Source organism: Microtus oregoni, unplaced genomic scaffold (genome assembly GCF_018167655.1).
Source record: "Microtus oregoni isolate MIOR12 unplaced genomic scaffold, Mior012 000000F_ref0000247, whole genome shotgun sequence".
Classification (NCBI taxonomy): domain Eukaryota; kingdom Metazoa; phylum Chordata; class Mammalia; order Rodentia; family Cricetidae; genus Microtus; species Microtus oregoni.
This window is the reverse complement of record NW_024543059.1, coordinates 42,651,216-42,672,535: the sequence shown is the minus strand read 5'-3', so window position 1 is coordinate 42,672,535 and position 21,320 is coordinate 42,651,216. Positions and strand designations below refer to the sequence as shown.

General features: G+C 50.0%; 1 protein-coding gene across 2 annotated transcripts in view; it reads right to left on the bottom strand.

The window, feature by feature from the left end:
• Ush1c (USH1 protein network component harmonin) overlaps positions 1-17,868 on the bottom strand; it is a 44,907-nt gene extending 27,039 nt beyond the window's left edge. For both annotated transcript variants that reach the window (XM_041634741.1, XM_041634663.1), the window contains exons 1-9: positions 17,736-17,868; positions 7,115-7,182; positions 6,542-6,685; positions 6,294-6,432; positions 2,567-2,675; positions 2,450-2,474; positions 2,245-2,302; positions 1,884-1,978; positions 484-568 (exon numbers count right to left, since the gene is read on the bottom strand). In XM_041634741.1, coding sequence (XP_041490675.1) covers positions 484-568; positions 1,884-1,978; positions 2,245-2,302; positions 2,450-2,474; positions 2,567-2,675; positions 6,294-6,432; positions 6,542-6,685; positions 7,115-7,182; positions 17,736-17,771 — 759 coding nt within the window. In that variant the 5' untranslated portion in view covers positions 17,772-17,868. The remainder of the gene's footprint in view (positions 1-483; positions 569-1,883; positions 1,979-2,244; positions 2,303-2,449; positions 2,475-2,566; positions 2,676-6,293; positions 6,433-6,541; positions 6,686-7,114; positions 7,183-17,735) is intronic.
• Between the last annotated feature and the right edge of the window lie 3,452 nt (positions 17,869-21,320).

Here is a 21,320-nt window from a genome sequence, read left to right as displayed (position 1 = left end):
GTCCCTCATTATAATAACAGTCATGGTTGGCATTTATTGATCAACTTTGATTCCCTGACACAGATCTAGTCTAAATGTTAATTTAATCTGCACAACAACTCTAGAGGGAAGGTTCTAGCATCCTTATCTTGTGGTTAAGAGTGAAGGTTTGACTTCCAGCCCTATGTTGTAGGCACGCAGCCTTTGAAGAGCCAGTGTCTTGGCCTCCTCGGTGTGGGGGTAACATTAGTACCTGACCCTCAGAGTTGTTGTAGGGCTTAGAATGCAGAAAGTCAACTCCCACTATCCACATCTACAGACTTAGGACCAGCAGCTGCCAGAGCTGAAAAAGACGACAGCGGGGTCCAATACTCCTTCTCTGCAATGCCTTCCCCGCTGGAGACCACTAGGGAGTCATCAGCTGGTGCTGGCCAGGAAAAAGCTACGTGGGAAGGTACAACATCTGTTGGTGTGTGGCCCTGTCCCTCTCATCCCGGCACGTACCTCCAACCCCACCTCTGCAGACAGGGAGCCAGGCTTCACATGGCTGATGAAGATGCCAGGCTTCTGGATGGGGCCACTGGAGATGCTGTGGGAAACAGAGATGTGGGTGAGGCTCGTCCCCTGTAGCTCAGATCATTCTTAATGACGAGCCTGTGGCCCTCTGTCTACGTGGCCAGCATGCAGGATGTAGGCCGTCCATGAATGCAAGGCCTGAGTTCCTCTGGTGCTATCTCCCTTTCAGCCAAGGCAGGAGTCACAGAAAACTCACTGAGATTTCATCTCCTCAGCCCTTTACACAATATACCACACATGCTACCTTCGTTTGTCTTTCTAGAACTTTCCTGTTCATTCCTTATGGCGATAAGATTTTCACCAGATCCTGATTAAGCAAATTGCTCCAGAGTTATTAGTGCTTCTAACTTATAAACAGGATGGCACTTGTACTATTAATTCCTCTCCCAGGTCTGTGGCAGACATCACTAATCAATCACAACACTCTTTCCCAACCAGTCACACACAGACTCGGAACCTTCCACAGAAAGACACCACTGTCAATCAATGGGATGACACAGGTGGAAAACTTACTTGCCATTCCTGACTAAGGGGCAGCTTCACCAGCATCTTTACTGTGCAATATTGTAACCATCTGTGTGGTTATCTAGTTTCTATATTAATTAGACTACCGTCTCCCAGAAAGGAGGGACTTTTTTTTTTTTTTTGGTTTTTTTGAGACAGGGTTTCTCTGTGGTTTTGGAGCCTGTCCTGGAACTAGCTCTTGGAAAGGAGGGACTTTTAATTTTATTTTTATTTTTTAAGACAGGTCTTGCCTCACCTAGACTAATGTCAAACTCACTGTGTAGCTGAGGATACCCTTGGTTTAGAGTTTTCCTGCCTCCATTTTTCCAGAGCTAGATTTAGAGGTGTGCACTGCCATGCTCAGTGTTTACAGTGCTGAGGTTTGTAACAGGCCTTTCTACCTGTTTGACAAGCATCCTACCAGCTAAGCTACATCCTCACGCTCCAGGACAGACATTAAAAATCATCTGTGGAGCTGGGCATAATGGTGCGCTCCTTTAATTTCAACACTTAGGACGCAAATGCAGGCAGATCTACGTGAGTTCAAGGCCAGCCAGGCCTACACAATGAGACCCTGTCTCAAAAACAAAACAATTTCTGGGGCTGGAAAGATGGAGACTGCGGCTCTATCTCTGTGTTTCAAGTTCCTTATCATACCCAGTGCGCAAACCCCATTGCTGGTGAATAAGAATCCTCAGGAGCAGGAGTGAGAAAAGCGAGAGAAAGTGTTGGGGCTTCTGAGGTCTACTAGCTGTCACTGTGTCCTGGGCATGCCTGCTACCCACCTAAAAACTGCTGACAACTCAGGCATGCCCGCTACCCACCTGCAGCCCAGGCCCCGGGAGCCTACTAGACTGATGAACACCTTCTTCTCCTTGGTTGTCCGGTTGCTGGGAGAGCCTGAGCCACCTCGCACACCCTGAAGAAGGGACAGAGGCAGGTTACCGGGTCTACACGCATAAAAATAGCCTCCTAAACTTGAGACTTTGTGATTAAATCTCCAAATTCACAGAGACCAAATAGCCATCACATCCTTGGGATATGGGTCTGGAAGCCCGCTACACCATAAGGGTGTACAAGGTGCCCTAAGGGCCTATGTGAAGCCCAGACGATACATTCCCCAGAACCATCCCTCCTTCAGGGCCAGCTGCCCAACCTTCATCAAAGGTAGTCCTAGCCTCTTACCCCAGACTCCGACACAAACTGATCCACATACTGCCATTTGAGGGGTTCCTCAGGAGAGCTAAGGAGAAGGGGACACAGAATTTGAGCTAGAAAGCACATTTGAGGGGCCTGGGACATGTGAAGCTGCCACCAGCACCCCTCCCCACCCAGTCCAGGAGCAGTGCGAGTCAGGGCATGCGGGACTCACTCAGACGAGCCTGCTTACCTCTTCACAGGGATCAGGCCAATGTCTGTGGGAAACACAGCATGTTAGGGTCCGTGGAGTTGGGGCCGCAATCCCCACATCCCACCTGTAACAAAGCTCCCTTCTGGCCTCACTCACGTCTCACTTTGATGGACACGGTCTTCTTGGTGCGGATCAGGTTGATGACTTCTTCGTGGGTACAGGAGGAGATGGAGTAGCCATTGATCCGGACGATCTCGTCCCCTACCTTGGCACAAGAAATGGGACAAATATGGGGGAGAGTGTCAAACAGAGCAGAAGGCCCACTACCAGTTGCCCACAGACCCAGAAGGGGCTGACAACCAGCAAAAGCTTCTATCTGTGCTGCAGTACCAGGTCACAACCAAGCACCCCTCTGACAGCTGAGGGATCCAAGGCAGGAAACATTTTCAGTTCCCGGATGGGGAAACCAAGATCTGGGCTGGGAAAAGCAGGCAGTGGGCGGGTAGTGGAGCTGAGGCAGGAGTCAGACTCTGTCCCCTCCCTCATCTTGGTGCTTCTGTCACTGAGGTACCATCAGGTTCTGAGATCCAGCATCCCACATGGCCTTTGTCCCTTCCTGCCCTCAGAAGTGGGCTCTTGTCTCTGTCAATTACTAACACACACACTGTGAGCCAGAACAGGGACCTAGGACTCTTTCCCCAACTCTAATGCCAACGTGCAATCTCTTTTGTTCCCTCCAGTGCAGTTAAACAGACTGCTAAATCTTGATTCTGGGAGCAAGCAAAAGAACAGAATGAACTTAGGGCTCTGTGCTCTGTGGGTTCAAATCCTTCCTTCTTAATTCCTATTAGGTATATGACTTGAGCCAAATCTCTTGAATTCCCTGAAACATAGTTTCTCTCATATTTAAAACAGGCAACATGACAGAGCTGTTCAGAATTAAGCAAACATATGTGTAAGGTGTGTAAGGCTATCCAGTATTTGCCACCGCAGCTTCTTAATAAACGGTTGTTTTTGAGGAGGCCTGCCTGTGGAGCCAGCTTTAAGAGGCACACCATGATGAGACTGCCCCCTGCTGGCCATCACTGCTCCCTTCTCCTAGCACTTGGGCCTGAGCTCTTCAGTAAGAACTGAAAGATCCCTGGATATCAACATCTCATGAAAGAGAAGCCAGTGGGGTAGGGGTAGGCATCAGGGTGGTAGGGGTCAGGGGTGGTGATGATGTATTGCCCAAGACCATGAAGGCAGCAGCTGCCACACAGGAACAGAACCCGGGTGTCCTTCTGCAGGCTGAGGCTGTGGGCTTCACTGAAACCCCACGCAGGGTCCCCTGGAGACAAGCTGGCACATGTGGATAACTCAGGCTGGACTCTGAGGGAACGCGGTCTCCGGATGGGTTCGCAGACTGCGACACTCCTGTAGTCACCTCTTCTTACCACCTGGAAAGAGTCTGCCCCCTGTCTTGGGCCAACACCCATCTTCTAGGTATCCTGACAGGAGGGCTCACTAAAGAACTTCCTACATTTCTGGGGGCACTGAGCTCAGAGAAGACATTGGCAGACCTCCCTGCACCTACTTTCACAACCCTAAAGGGAGGCACTTGTGTTTCTGCTCTGCGTGGAACCTGCGAAAAGGCCTTTATGTCAGACCACAGTGGCACTATGAAGAAACAGAAGTTCAGGGAGGCGACGTGATTTACTCAAAGTTATCCAGTGAGCTAAGAGTCAAGTCTACCTGACAGACAACACATGTTGGAAAAGAAGGGCCTGTGACCAGCTCTCTGTGTCTTGCCTGCTCTGGGTTCCTGTCACCTGGTCAGAGCCCTGGAGTCCTTTGGGAAGGCAGGGATTCCCTGTCTATTTTATAGCAGGGACAGGAAAGGCATGGAAGATCATTTTCTGTATGAGCAAGCAGCCACTTGCATACTTTTGTGAGTAAAGGAAGTGGTTAAATATAAAATAGGTTTGTAAAAAATCTTAAGTATAGAGGAGGGGACAGGAGCAGCATGGCTGAAGTCGCAGGACGAGGTCCTTTAGAAGGTTCAAGCAATCCCCTGCATGGCACCCTTTTGCCCTCTAGAATCTTCTCTGTGTTGTCTTCTAGCATGAGAAACTTGACCCCTGATTCAGTCAGTGGATAAAAGCAGTTTTGTCCTAGGTCCTCTTGAGTTGAGTCCCCTGTGCTATTACTCCAGGAACTTGCCCAGGACCCTAGGCAGAAAGATTCCCACATGGCCCTTGGATAGGGTTGCAGGATCAACTTCCCTCTCCCCCTTCCTCTACATGGAACCCTGCAAAAGAGTCTTTGTATGTGACAACCTGAGGGACAGTGGGACAAAGAAGAGATGGGCCCAGCAGCCCCAGAAAGGGGGTTGGCATTTCATAAGCCCGAGAAGCAGGTGGGAAGCTGCGTGTCTGGGTTTCAGGAGAGTGCCCTGCTGCCCTCCTTCCTGGGGCTCTGCAGGGAAGCGCTTGTCCTCAGAGAGCTCACTCTGGAAAAAAGGGGGCCCAGCTGATGCCGAGAGGGGAGCTCATTATGTGCTCTCCCCTGGCTGTGTTTCTGGGCTGGAAAATGTGCCACAGAGGAAAGAACAATGAAGGGGCTGAAATTTCAGACGCCACAGAGAGCCCTGAGACAGGGATTGAGAACAAAGCCCGTCTGTCAGTTTACTGTCCCCACCCCCTCCTCCTTCGCGTTTCGCACTATTAGCCCTGGAGCCCCCTGGTGCCCATCTTTGTCCCCTGATGGGGATGTTGATAACAAAATCTCTGGAACTTTCTTTACCTGGATAGTCAAAAACAACTCTGATACCTGGAGGTCTGCCTGTCCCTGCTCAGACACAAAAGTTTGGGGACCACAGCAGAGAAACTTGGGGTGCTGACATGGCTCCAGGAGACCCAAGTTCAAAGCCTGGCTCTGCTGCTTACTGACCACTGAGCCTCTGCGAACCCTATAAAATGATTCATCTGATATGTGCTGACTCGCTGGAGGGGTTCACCTGTGGCCCCTTTACACTGCCTTAGCAGCTCAGAGCCCTGGCGTCTCAGGCAGCTGTGATCATGGTCTCATTTCACTCCTCTGTTTCATGAATAGCCTGAAGAGACAGATGACTTTACAGATGAAGAAAGCCAGGCTCAGGGTGGCGTCACTCCACTAAAGTCACATGACTTTAAGGGGAGACAAGGCCAGGATCTGAATGGGACGGTCCAAAAGCAGTATCTGTGTTCTTAAACATCACACAGCATTAGACTAAAAGGTGGCCTGTACCAAGGTGTAGGTGCCTGCTCTAACCCTGCTCCTCCTTCAGGAATCAGGGGAGTTGGGGAGGGGCTCCATGCCAGTGGCAAGAGGCAGTGATCAGGGTCCCAGCTTTACCTGAGAAAATGGGCATGGTGGGCATAGAGTTTCATGTGGAGTGTTTGCCCAGCATGTGTGAGGACACACACACAAAGAAACACACATACACATAGGGACACATATACAAACACACACAGGCACACACGTGCACACACACAGACACAGTTTTCCTGTGTCCTATGACTTTCACTCACTAAAATACCACTTGGAGGGGCTGGAGAGATGGCTCAGAGGTTAAGAGCATTGCCTGCTCTTCCAAAGGTCCTGAGTTCAATTCCCAGCAACCACATGGTGGCTCACAACCATCTGTAATGAGGTCTGGTGCCCTCTTCTGGCCTACAGACATACACACAGACAGAACATTGTATACATAATTAATAAATAAATATTAAAAAAAAATACCACTTGGACGGTTCCTTCCCCAAAGGCTTAGAAAAATGGGAGTCCACATTGTGCCACAGAGTAGATCAGGAGGAAATAAGGCACCCGAGACCCTGACCCAGTTCTGCTGACTCTGTTGACTCACCTGCAGCCCAACACTGTCTGCCTGCCCACCTTTGATGAGGTGAGAGATGAAGAGTCCACAGCCAAACTCCAGGCCTCCACGCACGCTGAGGCCGAGGCCTTCTGGGTGCAGACGGTCCAGACGTACCTCCTTCAGCTTCCTGTTACAGTGATGGGCATTGGTGATGACCCAGCTCAGGTCTTGTAGTCAGGACTGCACGGGGGGGGGGGACGACCCTCCCAGTTCCTGCCTCTGGCCTGGGGACACACCTGGAGCGTCGGGGTGTCAGCTGGTCATACTCCACCTGGTGCTTCAGTGGGATCAGGGGCCGGATGGCATCAAACAGGGGCAGACGGTTGGGTTCATTGATGACCAGCTTCAGGTCTCCCACAAGCACGGTCACATCCATGGTCCTTTGGACATGGCAGAGGGTGGGCAAGCGTCTGAGGCGTCCATCAGCATGGCTATGGCCTTTGTCCCACCCACTGCACATCTGGGCCCTAACAGAGCTTACAAACACACACTGAGAATCAAAGTGGGTGGGGGACCAGAGACAACAGACGAGGTGCTGGGGGACAGCTGGCTTTCTTGTTCTGTCCTAAAATTCATATTCTACTGAACCTACTTGGGTACAGCTACCCCACCAGATGGGAAGCATCCTGAGGACAGAGGGCAGTCTTTCTTGCTCACAGGACACCTCTGAGCCCTAGACCAGAGCCACGTCAGAAGTGTCCATGTGCACAGACACTGAAGCTGCGAGCACGTAACACACACACACGGGCTCCCAGGAGCACGGAACAGGTGCTGTCTCAGGTCTCCTGGGCTCGGCCATACACACTTACTGGTGGTACATCCGCAGCACATCATAGAGATAGTCCTTCTCTGCATCATTTTCAATGAGGAAATCCACCTGAAAGTCCAAAAAGCAGAATTATAGCTGCAGGTCCCATGAGCACCCAGCATACTCACAGTAGACCTGTGGAGGAGAGGCCACTGTCCAGAGTGCCCACGGCAGTTCCTGAGGCTAAGGATGGAAGAGGAGAAGAAAACCAGGGACGAAATTGCTTGACATGTCCGATCTGTATAGAGCAGCCTGGACTAACCCAGAAGCATCTTATCCCAAGGCAACACGACAGGCACACACACATGAGCACACAAGACCCCCATTCAACAAGGACACACTCCCACGTCACAGCTGCCACACTCACGGCAACGTCACCTGTGTCAGGAAGAAGCCCGGTCTCACCTGATGGTAGCTATAGTGGCGGATAAATGCTTTGAGGAAGGATTTAGGCCACTCACTTGGATAACACATCCTACCCGCCAGAAGCAGCCTACCACCAGATTCCTCGGTGCTGCCTATGTGGGGGCACTTTACCCTAGCCTGGCCTTGACTTCTGTTCACCAGTCAGCCTCCTGGCCTCTCCTTCTCCATTCAGGTGTCCCTCCAGGGGGAGGATTGGGTTACACCATCACAGCTTCTGCTGACGTCAATAGCTGGGCCTCCAAGGTCATGTTCAGGAGCTGTTTTATCAGCACCTCCATCCTTGGGAACCTGGGGGCCCAGGAGCCCCAAATTCTGTACTTCAGCAAAGTTCAGTGTAAATCTCCAAGGATTGCGTCCTGGTTTTCTCTTTAGCCCAAGATTAAGCAACAGGGTGAGGCAGGTGCTTGGGATGGGGGACATTAGGACCTCCTCTCCTTTTGTCTCCAGGACTAGTTAACATTGTGGTCCTGTCTTTGCCCATCATAGAAGCTGCTGCAAAAGCTGTGCTCTCCTGCCTGCCTGGAGCTTGGAGCAGGACCCTGATAACTATGACTTCTCTACAGGTACTTCAAGGACTTCGGAAGATCCGAGAGAGTCTGTCTGCCCCAGTGCAGAGAGGACCCGAGGCCCAGGATTTTGGATCTGAGCAGGAAATGGAGAGTCCCAGTTTCCACCTTTCCTCTCTATCTACATGAGCATTTGACTGAGGCAGGAGGAATCCAGAAGGCTGTGCTCCGGGCTGAGCTCCAAGGGCTCAAAGAGTGTGTGGCACTGACTCAAAGCTCCCCCAGCTGAATCCCACCTCCTTACTGCAGGGATCCCCACCATATAGGAGATGGGGAAGCGGCATCATAGACAGTACTGAATTCCCTAGGACCATAAAAGTCTTCATATGTAAGACCATGTCGCTTGATCGTACTTTCTTGATGCGTGTAAAATCAAAGCCAGGGGGTAAAGATGTACCCCAGTATTGGAGGGCTTGACAGTCACACACAAGGCTCTAGAGTTGATTGCCATCACAGGAAAATAAAAATGAAACCAAACCAAACCAAACCAATCAACCAAACAAAACACATCAAACCCCTTCTCTTGATTTAGCCAAGTCCTTGTCCTAACCTGTCACTCTTCCTGACTATGTGGGTCTCCTTTTAGCTTCATGTATAAGCCAGACCCCACTCCCTCCAGCCACAGGCCTAGGCATATTCTGCCCTCTGCTCTTCACCCTCATGACTGGCTTCTTTCCCACAGAGGTTGTCTCTCCCACCTACTAACCGACCTATCCCCACCTCCAGGAACTATTTCAATTCTGCTGAGACATTACTAGTCATAATATAATAAATTACTTATATTTGTAATTTTTGGAATTTGTCTACTAGAAAAAAATGAGGTCAGCTTCGGTCTGCATTCCTCATGATTAATGCAGATGAAGTACTCAATAAATGAGCTTTGAATGGATTCATTAGTCCCTGGACCTTGGTCTGCCCATTCTCTGCAGGAAGAAGAGCCATGAGGACAAAAGAGAAAGGGAAAGCACTCTTGCAGGGCTCCCAGGAGCTTCCATGGTGACATTTGTTCAATAGTGAGAGAGCCTTAATCTCACACTATTATACAGAGGAGATCACAGCGGTGACCCAAGCCACAGCTAACAAGCAGAGCTGGGATTTGAACCCAGGTCTGATGCCAAGCCCACACTCGTACTGTTCTGCCATGTCTAGTAGGGCTCAGGTCTTTTAGGGCGAAGAGTACCCAAGTTCCCTTCTAGCCCCAACATCCAGACCTTTGCCTTGGGAAGATGTCTAATTCTCATCTCTCTCCTTTCTACTGTTGTTTATCTTGATTGTTGTTAAGACAAGATCTCACTATATAGCCTAGTTGGCCTGAAATTTTTAGATGATTCTTTTATTATTATTAATTATTATTTTCATATGTAGATCGGAATAACCTCAAGCTCAGAAATCTGCCTGCCTGTGTTTTCCAAGTGCTGGGGTTAAAGGCATGCACCACCACACTTGACTCTCTTCACTGTTACGGAAGCTTTCAAGCAGGGTAGGGTGAAGCTCAGTGGTAAAGTGCTTGCCTGGCAGACATGAGACTCTAGGTTTAACACCTACATGCACCTCTTTCACACCCCTACCTCTTCACCTGTCCATAGGAGGAAGAAAATGGAATATTAAGTGACACTTTGAACCCCAGTGATTCTGCTCTTTAGGGGGAGCATAACAGCCCTGTCTGTTGAGTTGGAGATTCTAGCCTTTGGTCGGGACAGGAGGGGCAGACGTCTTGGGACTGAATTTCCCTTCTCTGGAGAGTCTTTGGAGAACTGCATCTGCTGTGTGTTTGGTTTAAGCAGCAGAGGATTGTCCTCATGGAGGACACAAAGTATGCAATAGTCGGGGGAGGAAACTAAAGAGGACTTGGCAATTTAGAGTGCAGGATTCTATTTTAAAAATGGTCTTTCTAGAAAACAACCTGTTCCTGGGGTCCCAGGCCCTGTGCAGCTGATGTGGGAGTCCCCTCTGTGTGCTGTGATTACCATCAATGAACAAAAAAAACTGCCTTGGCCTGTTGATAGGACAGAACTTAGGTAGGGAGGGAGGACTGGACTGGATGCTGGGAGAAAGAAGGGCAGAGTCAGAGAGATGCCATGGATCCGCTGCTAGAGATAGACATGCTGAAACTTTACCGGTAAGCCATTGCCACATGGTGATACACAGATTAATAGAGATGGGTTAATCTAAGATGTAAGAGTTAGCCAATAAGAAGTTAGAGCTAATGGGCCAAGCAGTGATTTAATCAATACAGTTTCTTTGTGGTTATTTCGGGACCAACAAGTGTTACTCCTCCATCAGACAGAGATTAGACACTGGCTGCTGCATTCAGAGCTCCTACTCACAAGCCATACCCTACTGGTCCAGTTCTGAGGCAGCCTGCAGGCCCAATACTGCCTCACCAGTGAGCTCACAACAACCCTATCCAGATTTATCCAGTTCTGCAGAGTCATCTCCATGTTCTGCGTAGGACTCAAGGCCGCAGCCAAACAAGCATTTCGGGGAACCCAACAAGCAATGGAATCTCCCAAGGTTCACCACCCCCCTCGGCTTTATTCTTCGTTTTTATTTTTTTGAGTCAGGGTTTCTCTGTTTAACAGTCCTGGCTGTCCTGGAATTCATTACGTAGCCAGGCTGGCCTGAAACTCACAGAGATCTTCCTGGCTCTGCCTTCTGAGTGCTGGGATCAAAGGCGTGCACCATCACCCAGCTACCCCAGCCTCTCTTATAATTTATAACTCAACCTTTCGGAATCACCCCTTATACCAAGGAGCTAGGAAGGCCGCTCTGTTTAGTGCAGACTGCTCCAGAGGTGGGGGTGGGAAGGTGAATGGCAGGGGGCTCCACAAATAGAGGGACCGTTCCCAGTCCAGAAATACCTCCAAGGACTTGAGGGAACAGTCCGGCTTTGCTCTCTGAAAACACTCTCACACCTCCTTGTTCTACAGACTTTCAAGGACACAAAAGAAAGAGAAAAGAAATATGGAAGTCTCTGGAATCTTGGCTGTGTGGTAAATACCACCATCACTCAAACTGCCCTTTAAAAATACGGCTTTTGTGCTGGAGAGATGGTTGCAGAGAACCAGGGTTCAATTCCCAGCACTTGCATCGTGGCTCACAACCACCTGTGACTGCAGTTCTAGGGGATCTGATGTCCTCTTCTGGCCTCCACAAGCACCAAGCACACATGTGACCAACAGATATACATTCAGTCAGAACAGCCATACGCACGCAAAAATAAATAAATAAAATAAATAGTATGGTTTTCAGGCAGGCAGTGGTGGTGCAAGCCCTTAATCCCAGCTCCTGGGAGGCAGAGGCAGGATGATCTCTGCTGAGTTCGAGGCAAGCCTAGTCTACAAAGCAAGTTCCAGGACAGCCATGGCGGTTACACAGAGAAATCCTGTCTCGAAAAACCAATGTGTGTGTGTGTGTGTGTGTGTGTGTGTGTGTGTGTGTATTAAATAACAAGAGCTGTATTTCTTGTTTTTTAATTAGATAGTACTGCCTGAGGAACACTCCTAAACACCACCAGTCCATAAGTGAGCTTTAGGAGGCCCTGCTCTGGGGCACTGTGTATAAATTTATGCACATAAAAAGTGCCCAGCACACAGCAGGTCTTAACACTTCGTTTCTTCCCTGCTCTGTCTGTGACCTGTTTCCCTGTGGTCCCCAGTGGACACGCCATGCCTATGCTGAATGAGGAATGAACTCTGCTTTCTCAGTTCTGGAACCTTCCTTCCCTCCTGCTGAGCCTTGGGTCATCATTTTGTATCTCCTTGGCACACAGGTCTGCAACCTCCCTGGATCTGTTTTCTCCTCACAGAAGAGCTGGTCCCAGACTCAGCAAGGCAGCTCTGCCTCCTCACGCGCTTGGGAACCCTGCTTTCCTGAAGGTGAAGGCTGAGTCTCCTCCCATGGAGAGTTTCCTGGAGATTCAGCCTAAAACCCCTCCCCAGTCCCTTCATCCTGGCCACACTCTGCTCACTGACTGCAAGCTTACCCTGCCAGCAACCCCAGGAGATAGATTTTATTAGCCCCATTCCACAGATGAGGAAATAGAGGCTGAGAGACAGAACTGAGACTCTAGACTAAGCCTTCTGGCTCTAAAATCCCATCTACCAGATGGTTTCCACTTCCTGTGTATCTCTTTGAGTGTTCTTGCCCAATATGCATTCATCGAGCACCTACTGTGTACAAGGTGCCAATCTTCCTTCACTAACTTTAGTAAGCTTTTCCTTTCCTAGGCTCCTACTTGCAATGGGGAGCAGAATCCTCAGTGGCACTCAGAGTACAGGAACTGTGAGGGGTCTCTACTACACCGTCATCCCCATGTCTACCCAGTACCAATGTTCTCCAGCTGATGTGCAGCCGGTACTGTGTTCTGAGCACCTCTCCCTCTCTGTGCTCAGGCCCTTTGCCTCCATGGGTGAAGTGCTCAGGATGGGAGAAAGGGAGTGAGAATCAACTAAATAATTCATGCTACACTCTGCTTGCTCCTTGAGCTGTGGGGATTAAACAGGCCGCGAGTTAAAGCACTTGGTGTGGCTTCCAACTGCAACGCCCTGCCTTTCCCTTCCTGTGCCCCGCCCAGCCTCCTCCCGGTACTGATCCTAGGGGCTTTGCAGGGCCCCCTGTGCCGCCCTCTGGTTGTGTTCCACTGGAGGAAGACACAGCAGGAGATCAGCAACTCGAGGAGAGAAGAAGCATGTCCTTGTTCCCTGATGGCTTCTTGTTGCCTGTCCAAGCTGCTCAGGTATACCTCCCCTTCCTCAAGGCCTGGGATAAGCTGCCCGTTTCCTGCTGCAGCTCTGGCTGCTGTGAGCTCAGCATTTCCAGGGATGGTCCATGGGCCCTGAACACTTGACTCCAGCATCCAGCATCACCTCTTCATGGCTGTGCTTCTCCTCAGATCCTATGCTCTCTTTGTCCCCACCTCTGGACAGCGTCTGCACCTCTCCCTGCCTCAGTTTCATTTTTGAGGGCAATTGCTTTCATCATTAATATAGTGAGTTAATACAGGAAGAGTCGAGGGCAGTTCCCAGAAAAACAGGCAGTCACGTGTGTTTAGTAAGTAAAGAGAAGATGACCGTTCCGCATCCTCAGCAACTGCCAGTGGTTTGTCCTCCATCAAGGGAGGTGGGGTGAAGGCCCAGCCTTCCTTACACACAATAATACTCCAGCTTTATCTGACCCTGTTTTATTATCTTTTGTTCTAATTTCATTTATGTTGATGTGATGAAAACATCCTAATAACCAAAAGCAACTTAGGTGGGGAAAGGGTTAATCTGGCCCACGATTCCAGGCTATCGTCCATCATAGCTGGGGGTCAAGGCTGGAATCCAAACCACATTCAAATCACATCCACAGTCAAAGGCAGAGAAATGTATCCCTGCTGCTAGCTTTCTTACATTCAGCTGGTGGCTTTGCTTTTACACTGTTCAGAAGTTCCTGCCTAGGGAATGGTGCCACCCACAACGGGCGTCCTCACAGACAAGCCCAGAGGCCAATCCAATCCACTCAGTTCCTCAAGTGAGTCTCTTTTCAGATGATTTCAAGTTGTGGCAGGTTGACATTTAAAATCAAAGAGAACATCTCCCATCTTAAAAAAAAAACAAAAACAGCACTTTATTGAAGTGTGTTTGGCCTGTGAAAAGCTGTTTAATGAATACAACTAGGTAGGTTGGGGTGAAAATACTCCTAAGAGACCTTCATCTTTTCCAGAGTCTCAGTCGGGCCTGGTGGGGCAGTACTATAGTCCCAGATACACAAGGGATTGAGGCCGGAGTGCTGCAAATTCAAGTCCTACCTGGGCTAGAGTGAGTTCAAAGTCAACCTAGGCAAGTCATTGGGGTCCTGTCTCAAAAGAAAAAGTACAAAGAGAGCCTGGCCTCCAGGTGTATGTCTATAGCCTTTGTACCCGGGAGGTGGGAAAAGGAGGATTAGAAGTTCAAGGAGGCCTGGCGGGAGGTGGTGGTGCAGGCCTTTAATCCCAGCACTTGAGAAGCAGAGGTAGCTAGAACTTTGTGACTTCAAGGCCAGCCAGTCTACAAAGCGAGCTCCAGGACAGCCAGGACTGTCACACAGAGAAACCCTGTCTCAACAACAACAACAACAACAACAACAACAACAACAACAAAACAAACAAACAAACAAACAAACAAAAGAAGTTCAAGGTCTGTCCTCCAATATACAGGGAGTTTTAGGCCAAGCTATCTAGGCTACTACATAAGAGCTTTTCTCAAAACAAACCAAAAGTAGTAGGGGGCTGGGAGTGTGGCGCGTGTAACCTCCAACTGCACCTCTAGCTGGTGGTATTCTGGGTCTTCTCCCCATCTTTACTCTTCTGGGTGACCACACCAGCCAACTTTAAATCTTACTCCTACCCACAAGAACTTTAGAACCCTCACCTCCAGCCTCGCACAGTCCTTTCCAACAGACATGGTTACAGGGTGCCTCAAATTTGTGACATCCCAAAGGAACTCAGGTTTGCTCTGTCCCCTCCACCCTGCTCCTCACAGTGTGTGGCCATGCCTCCCTCACTTCACACTTCCTACCTCAATCAACAGGCAGGGGTCAGAATCCTACTGAGTGAAGTCCTCTTTCCACCAGGAGAGCCACAGGGCCAATCATATTTAAATGTAAACCACTCTCAATTAGCCTGACCCATTGAACTCTGTCTATGACCTCCTCTGCCTGACCCCAGCACTCTCCACTCTGCAGATTCTCTCACAGTCCTGCCCGCTATGGCAGCACGCAGCAGCCAGCTTCCCTCTTCATACCGCCACCATTCCCTCAGCCACCATTCCCTCGGCCACCACTCCCTGAGCAACATACACCACATGGTGCCTCCCTCTTCTTCCAGGTTCAAATGTTACCTCTTTAGAGAGACGTTGGGTTGTACACAGCACACTACCTACTTCTTTCTGTCTGTCCCACCCCCCACCAGGGTTACTTTCCCCCCAACAGCCAGCACAGCACCCCATCATAAGATACTGTCAGTTTCCTTGGTAACTAACTGTCTTCCCCACCTGGGCATGCTCCTGATGAGGGCAGGGCTTTTTTCTGCTCTTCAGTGCTTAGACCTCAGCCTGGCATATATTAGGAGACGAGAGAGTGTTTATTGTGCACATGCATGCATGCATGCATGAATGAATGAATGAATGAATGCATAGCACACCCTAGAAGGCAGGGGCTCTTCTGGTCTCATTCATCCCACTCCTCCCTGGCTTGACTGGCCTCTGGTTGCCCAGCCTGGGGCAGGGTACACCCAAGCTGCTCATAAATGTGGTTGACAGAGAGGCAATAAACGTTGTCTGAGCAAATGAGTAACCAGGTCTCTGCCACTCGGGCACTGCTGGGAACAAAGAGGCGGCTGTGAAAAGCTGGTGCTCCACTGGCTCCACTCTGGAGAGACCTTAGTCCCCGGTGACCCTGGCCTAGCTCTTCCCAACCCAAGGCTGTCCCCTCCTGTGGCTGTAAGTGCTGTTGGTTCCTTTTGGACCAGAACCGTGGAAAGCTAGAGAAGCAACACTGGAGTGAACCTTTACAGTGATGCATGCAGACTTTGGCCAAGGACCCCAGCATCCGACACTCAAATTCCTCCCTAACCCTGTCTTATATAGGCACCATATACCCTCACAGCGAAGGAAACAGAAGCTCAGAGATTGAATGGCTTGCTCTAGGTCTCTATGTTAGTGAGTGGCAGGGGTGAGACTTGACCCTAGTCTTGGGATTTTCCAAAAGCCCAATTTACATAAGTCTCCTACACATACATAGGTCTCACTCAGCCATCATTGTAATGTTATTAGTTAAACAGTATGCCCAGTTCACAGGTTTGAGACCTGAGTCACAGAGGACAAGTAACTTAGGTCACCCTAGCGTCATCCATGACGATGCATTACCTTAAACACTGTGTCTACCAACTAAAGATTTCGATTGCAAACTTCTGTTTAGGAGTGAATTTGCCCTAGACACTCAGGAAGGGAGTGTCTAAAACAAGCAACAGGAACTGTGAATTCCACTCGGGTTGCCTGCGTCTCTACCAAATCTCCCCTCTCGGTTTCCAGATGACCCCATCCTAGCAGGAGAAAGCTGTGGCTGTGTCTGAGACAGCAGGGCACAAAGTCCAGCCCCTTGCTCACTAAGACGCCTGCCCTGCCTGGGACATGGGAGCATTAATAGGTAATAACTCAGAGGCGGAGCCTGGATGGAAAATGAAGAGGCTGAGGCCCTGTAGGACCAGGAAAGGAAGACTAGGGGTGTCTGTGGAGCCAAGCCAGGCATCAGAGACCCTGGGAGCGATTGTCTCAAAAGAGGTAAAGGGAAGGAAACTGCACTGAAGGAAAAGAAAAGCTGAAGTTACTCCTAGCCCAAGGCCAGGGAAGGGAAATTCAAGCTCAGACACGGGGCAGGAGCCTTTAAAGTGGGTTGCTGAACCCGACACTGAGCCAACATCAGCTGCAGTTGAGATGGCTCCCCACACGTCCCTGGGCTCACAACGCACTACTGAACACAAACGGATCCCTTGACGTCCACCAGCTCCCCGTTTCTGCTCAACTTTCAGTCACGGGGCAGGGGAGCAGGAATGCCCAAGGTGTCCACCCTTGCTGCCCCTACCAAACCTTGATCCCAATGCTCTGTGCCCAAGGCCTGTCTCCCACCCATACACCAAGCCACGTGAGGGAACAGACTAAGTCTGACACAAATTGGGGGCCCAGAGCATTCTTCAAGGGAATGGTTGACCTCTGCCGTTGGATCTAAGCTCTTGGCCTGTAACCTCTGTAGTCCCACAGTGGCCGGCTTCTGGGCTTCTGGGGTAAGGAAGGAGGGGGCACCTAGTCCTTGCTTCAGACACTCTACCCCTCAGACTGGGAAGGGGTTTGTTCAGCTCAGTGTCAAGCCCCAGTGTACGCAGCAGCTCCCTACTTCTTGGGCAGGGCCTGTGAGTAGCTGTTGACACTGGCTTTCGCAGCATCTGGGGCCTGGGAGGAGGTCCACCAATGGGTCCCTGCCTCTCGGTGGCCTTCTGTAGCCTCCACAGATCCTGCAGTCTGGGAAACACTTTAGGAAGTTCTTGGAGGATTTTAAAGAAGCAGTGTGGCCCCTCACTGGGACATACCCAGGGGAGCAGGATTCTGCTAGCAAGGATCTCTCAGAACAAAGCCAGGCTCTTCCCACCCTCAGCCCCTCCTTGATCCTTCCCCGGAAGCCTGGCTGGTTTAAAACTGTCCCTCCACCTGTAGAACTTTCCGGATGCTGGCAGGGGGCTCCCAGTTATTCTGGAGGTCAAATGGCAAGAACGGGCTCAGTTTCCCTTCTGGCCCAGACACTTACTGGGGTCCAACAGACTCCCCGGCTGAGGAAACCAATAAGGAAGGGACTTGCCCACTAGTTGGGTTCTCTGTCCAGTTCCCAGCCCCTAGAGGGTCAAAGGAGAACCAGCATTTTCTGGAGAGGGTCAGTTTATAAACCCTTATAGAAGGACTCCTAGTGTTTCCTCCTCATTTTGCTGGAGACACCCCACATCCACTTTCAGAAGCTTGCCCAGGGCCCTCAGACAAGGAAGAGGGTTCTTGTCCATCTCGCACCCACCCGACCCCACTTCACAGTTCCCAGCGCTCGCTCGGGGCACCTCTCTGCTCTGACCTTGTGTCGGAATTCCCGGGCCACCTTCCGGTCCATGGCTGATCCCGATCCAGTCGCCCCGCAGCTCAACTCGCTCTTTAGGGTGCCTGTCTGCGGCGCTTGGGTGGATCAGCCGGACCGAGGGCCAGCCTTCTTCGGGGCTGGGGCGGGTCCTGGGAGAAGCAGGGGTGGGACTGAGAGGAGAACGGGTAGCCTGGAGGCGGGGTCACCTGTCCTGGAGTTCTGCACCCAAGCTCTGAAAGGAAGAGGACTCGGCTTTGCGGATGTGCTAACAGTGGCTTGGTTAGTGAGGGTGGTGTTTCTTTGGAGTGGTTCCCCCACACGTGGTTAAGGCAGAAGACTGAGGAGAGGAGACGTCCGGCAGAGGGGGTAGGAGGTAGTTTGGAATTTCTTTTTCTTTTTTGAGAGTGTCTCATGTAACGCAGGCAGGCCTTGAACTCAATGTAGCCACGGATGTTGGCCCTGAAATCCTGATTCTCCTTGCCTCTACCTCCCAAGTGCTGGGATGACAAACCAACGTGTCCAGCTGAGGTTTGGAGCTTTCTGTGGCGGTGCTGTCACAGAGGTTCGGAGACTCTTCGTATAGGTGGGCTCACAGGTAGAAGCCATTGCCCCTCTACCCCCACTCTCACCCCAGCCCCTCCTCCCCGACTCCTTACGCATCTCACAGCTGGCTACGTTTCACCCAGGCCTCTTCCCAGTACAAAACTCCTGGGGGGGGGGGGGCGCTGCAGACTGGGTCTTACTGTGTTCCGTGGGGGCCTGCCACTGTGGAGGAATGCCCCCCGCCACTGACTCCCCTTCCCTCCCAGCTTCCTTAGTAGCTACTCTGTCCCCTACAAAACAGGAAGTAACATTCACTGGTGTGTCCTGGGGCCTGTGATCCTTGTGCCCGACTTTAACAGAGGAGGTGCCCCGCATGGCCCAGAGCAGGTAGGTACTTACAGCTGTAACTTCAGAGACATGAGAAGGCTCTTTAGATCCCTCTGCCATTTGTCAGGGTTTAGCAAGCAGACTGTTTTCATGGGGGCTAAATTACGGCCTAGAATAAGGTATAAATTATGCCTGGGAAAATAACTAGGAAATATGATCTGTATTCTCACCTTCTGATCTAATTTTATTCGGGTGTTGTGAAAAACACTCTGCCCAGAAGCAACATGGGAAAGGGAAAGGTTGTTCCATGTTCTGTTTCCAGGTCATATTGCATTGTTGAGAGAAGCAAAGGCAGGAACCTGAGTAGGCGCTTCACACAGAAACTCTGTACAAACGCTGCTCTGGCTCACTTGCTCCCAGGAGCATACTTAGCCAGCTTGCTTATAAACCAGTTGTCTAGGGATTGTGCTGCCCAAGGTGGGCTGAGCGGTCCTGCATCAGTTAATAACCAAGACAACCCCCATAGACCAGCCCACGGGCTAACCTGACCCGGGCGAGTCCTCAGTCAAGGCTTTCCTCTCAGAGGACTCTAGGTTGTATCAAGTTGACTGTTAATGGAAACTAAGATTCTTTGCTGTTTACTGGGTAAGTCAGAGAGATCTGGGAGGCATTTAGTGGTCCAGAGAAGACTACACAAGATATAGTCTTCTTTTGGTTTATGTCTTTGATTCTCTGCCTTTCTTTTTCTTTTCTTTATTTTTCTTATGAAAGTTTATGTGTATGTGTCTGTGTGTATGAGTGTTCTGCTTGCATATAAGTATGTATACTGTGTGTGTATATGTGTGCCTGGTGTCTTCGAATAATAAAGAGGGTTCCTGGAACTAGAGTTATGGACATTTGTATGCCATGTGGGTGCTGGGAACTGAACCCCAGTCCTGTGCAGGAGGAACAAGTACTCTTAACCACTGAGCCATTTCTCCAGCCTCTTCTGCGTTTCTTAAGTATGTCATGTGGATGTTGATTTTATATTTAGAACCCAGAACAAAGAATGTCCTTACCCAGAAGAACACAGCCACAGCTGCCTGTCCCTTCTTTCTGGTAACCATGGACATCTTTTTTTTTTTTCTTTTTCTTATCTGTATTTGCCTCTTAAATCAGAATGTGATTGGGCACTGTATTTCCACTCACAGGCCTTGCTGAGTTACAAAACCTAGGGAAGCTTAGGATTTTGTTCTTGGTACATTGGAAAACAAGCCACATGGGGAATTCCTGTTGTTTTAGCTTGGGTACTTACTTCTAAGACTAGTACATGCAGAACTATAGGGGATGAAACATTTTAAGATGAAACTTAAGCCATCTTAATTTTTTTTCTTTTAAACATGAAGCTATCTCAGAACAGTTCCAAGTGAAATTATTTGGTCTAATAAGGTCCACCCATATGTGCTTGTGACAACACAGCATGGGGATGTCACCAATCGGTTTGATACAACCACCTTTTTAACCCTTTTCTCCGAAATATCTTTCCTAATTTTGCAGAGGTTTTCAAATTTTGTCTTTTTTTTTTCCTGCTTCTTTTTCTCCTCTTCATCTTCTGGAAGCTCCAGTCCTTCTTTGGTAACTGACACCAAGGTCTTGCCTTCAAATTCCTTCAGCTGTTGCACACAATATTCACCAATGGGCTCAATCATATAGATTACTTCTAAGCCTTGCTTTTGGGGGCATTCCACAAAGGGCGAATTAGCAACTTGGTCCTTGGTCTCACCTGTAATAAAGTAGATGTGCTTCTGATTTTCCTTCATTCTGGTGCAATAATCTTTGAGAGAAACCATCTCATCTCCAGAAGCAGATGTATAGTATCACAACAGCTCTGAAAGCTTCTTCTGATTTTGAGAGTCTTCATTTTAAAAACTACTCTCTCCTTGATTTTTAGTGTGGCATTGAGTCCTGGTTCCCTTTGTACAGTTGCCTCTGTTCCGAGACCACCCTGCATTCTGCAGGACTCTCCTTGACTCTCAGCCAGTGTCTTCAAGGGGCCAGCGTACGCACCATATGTTTAGAGCGGCAAGTGTCACAGAATAGACTCTCAACAAATCTGCTAAATGAATGTCTTCATCCCAAATTATATCCCTACCCAGGGGTTTGTGAGGGGCCAGTTCTTCCTAGACACAAAATACCTCTTGTTCATAAAACCAAAGTTGCTGTCATCACTCTGGTCTTGACTTGGAGCCCCAGATGGAAGCCATCGTGGGGAGCTATGGAAGCCCAGACTTGGACTCTGCAAGCCCGAGCCCTGTCTCTACCACTGACTGCTGAGTTGCACATCCCAGGTCTCAGTGTAACCTTCTGTAAAAGGAGAGAGGTTAGGTAGTTCCGGACTGTACCGGAGTATCTGTTCTCCAGTGGAAGGGGCTTCTAGGCTTTAGGTGAGGGAATTGGAGTTGCAAGGGTTACCTCCTTGCTCCCCGGGAGTCTTCCCTGGGGAGAGGTAGTTACAAAGGCAGTGAAGGACAGGGGCTGGGCTGTAGCCTGGCTCTTAACTTATGGTAATGAGCTGGGCAGTCCTGCCTCTCCTGCCTGGGGAGGAGTCTGGTGCCTGGAAGGAGGGCCTCAGGGAGCTGCGGGGCAGAGAGCTGAGGGGCAGCCGCTGCTAGCGGAGGTGTGACCCACCTAGGAGCAGAGCCCTGCACCAGGCTCTCGGCCCCTGGCACCCTG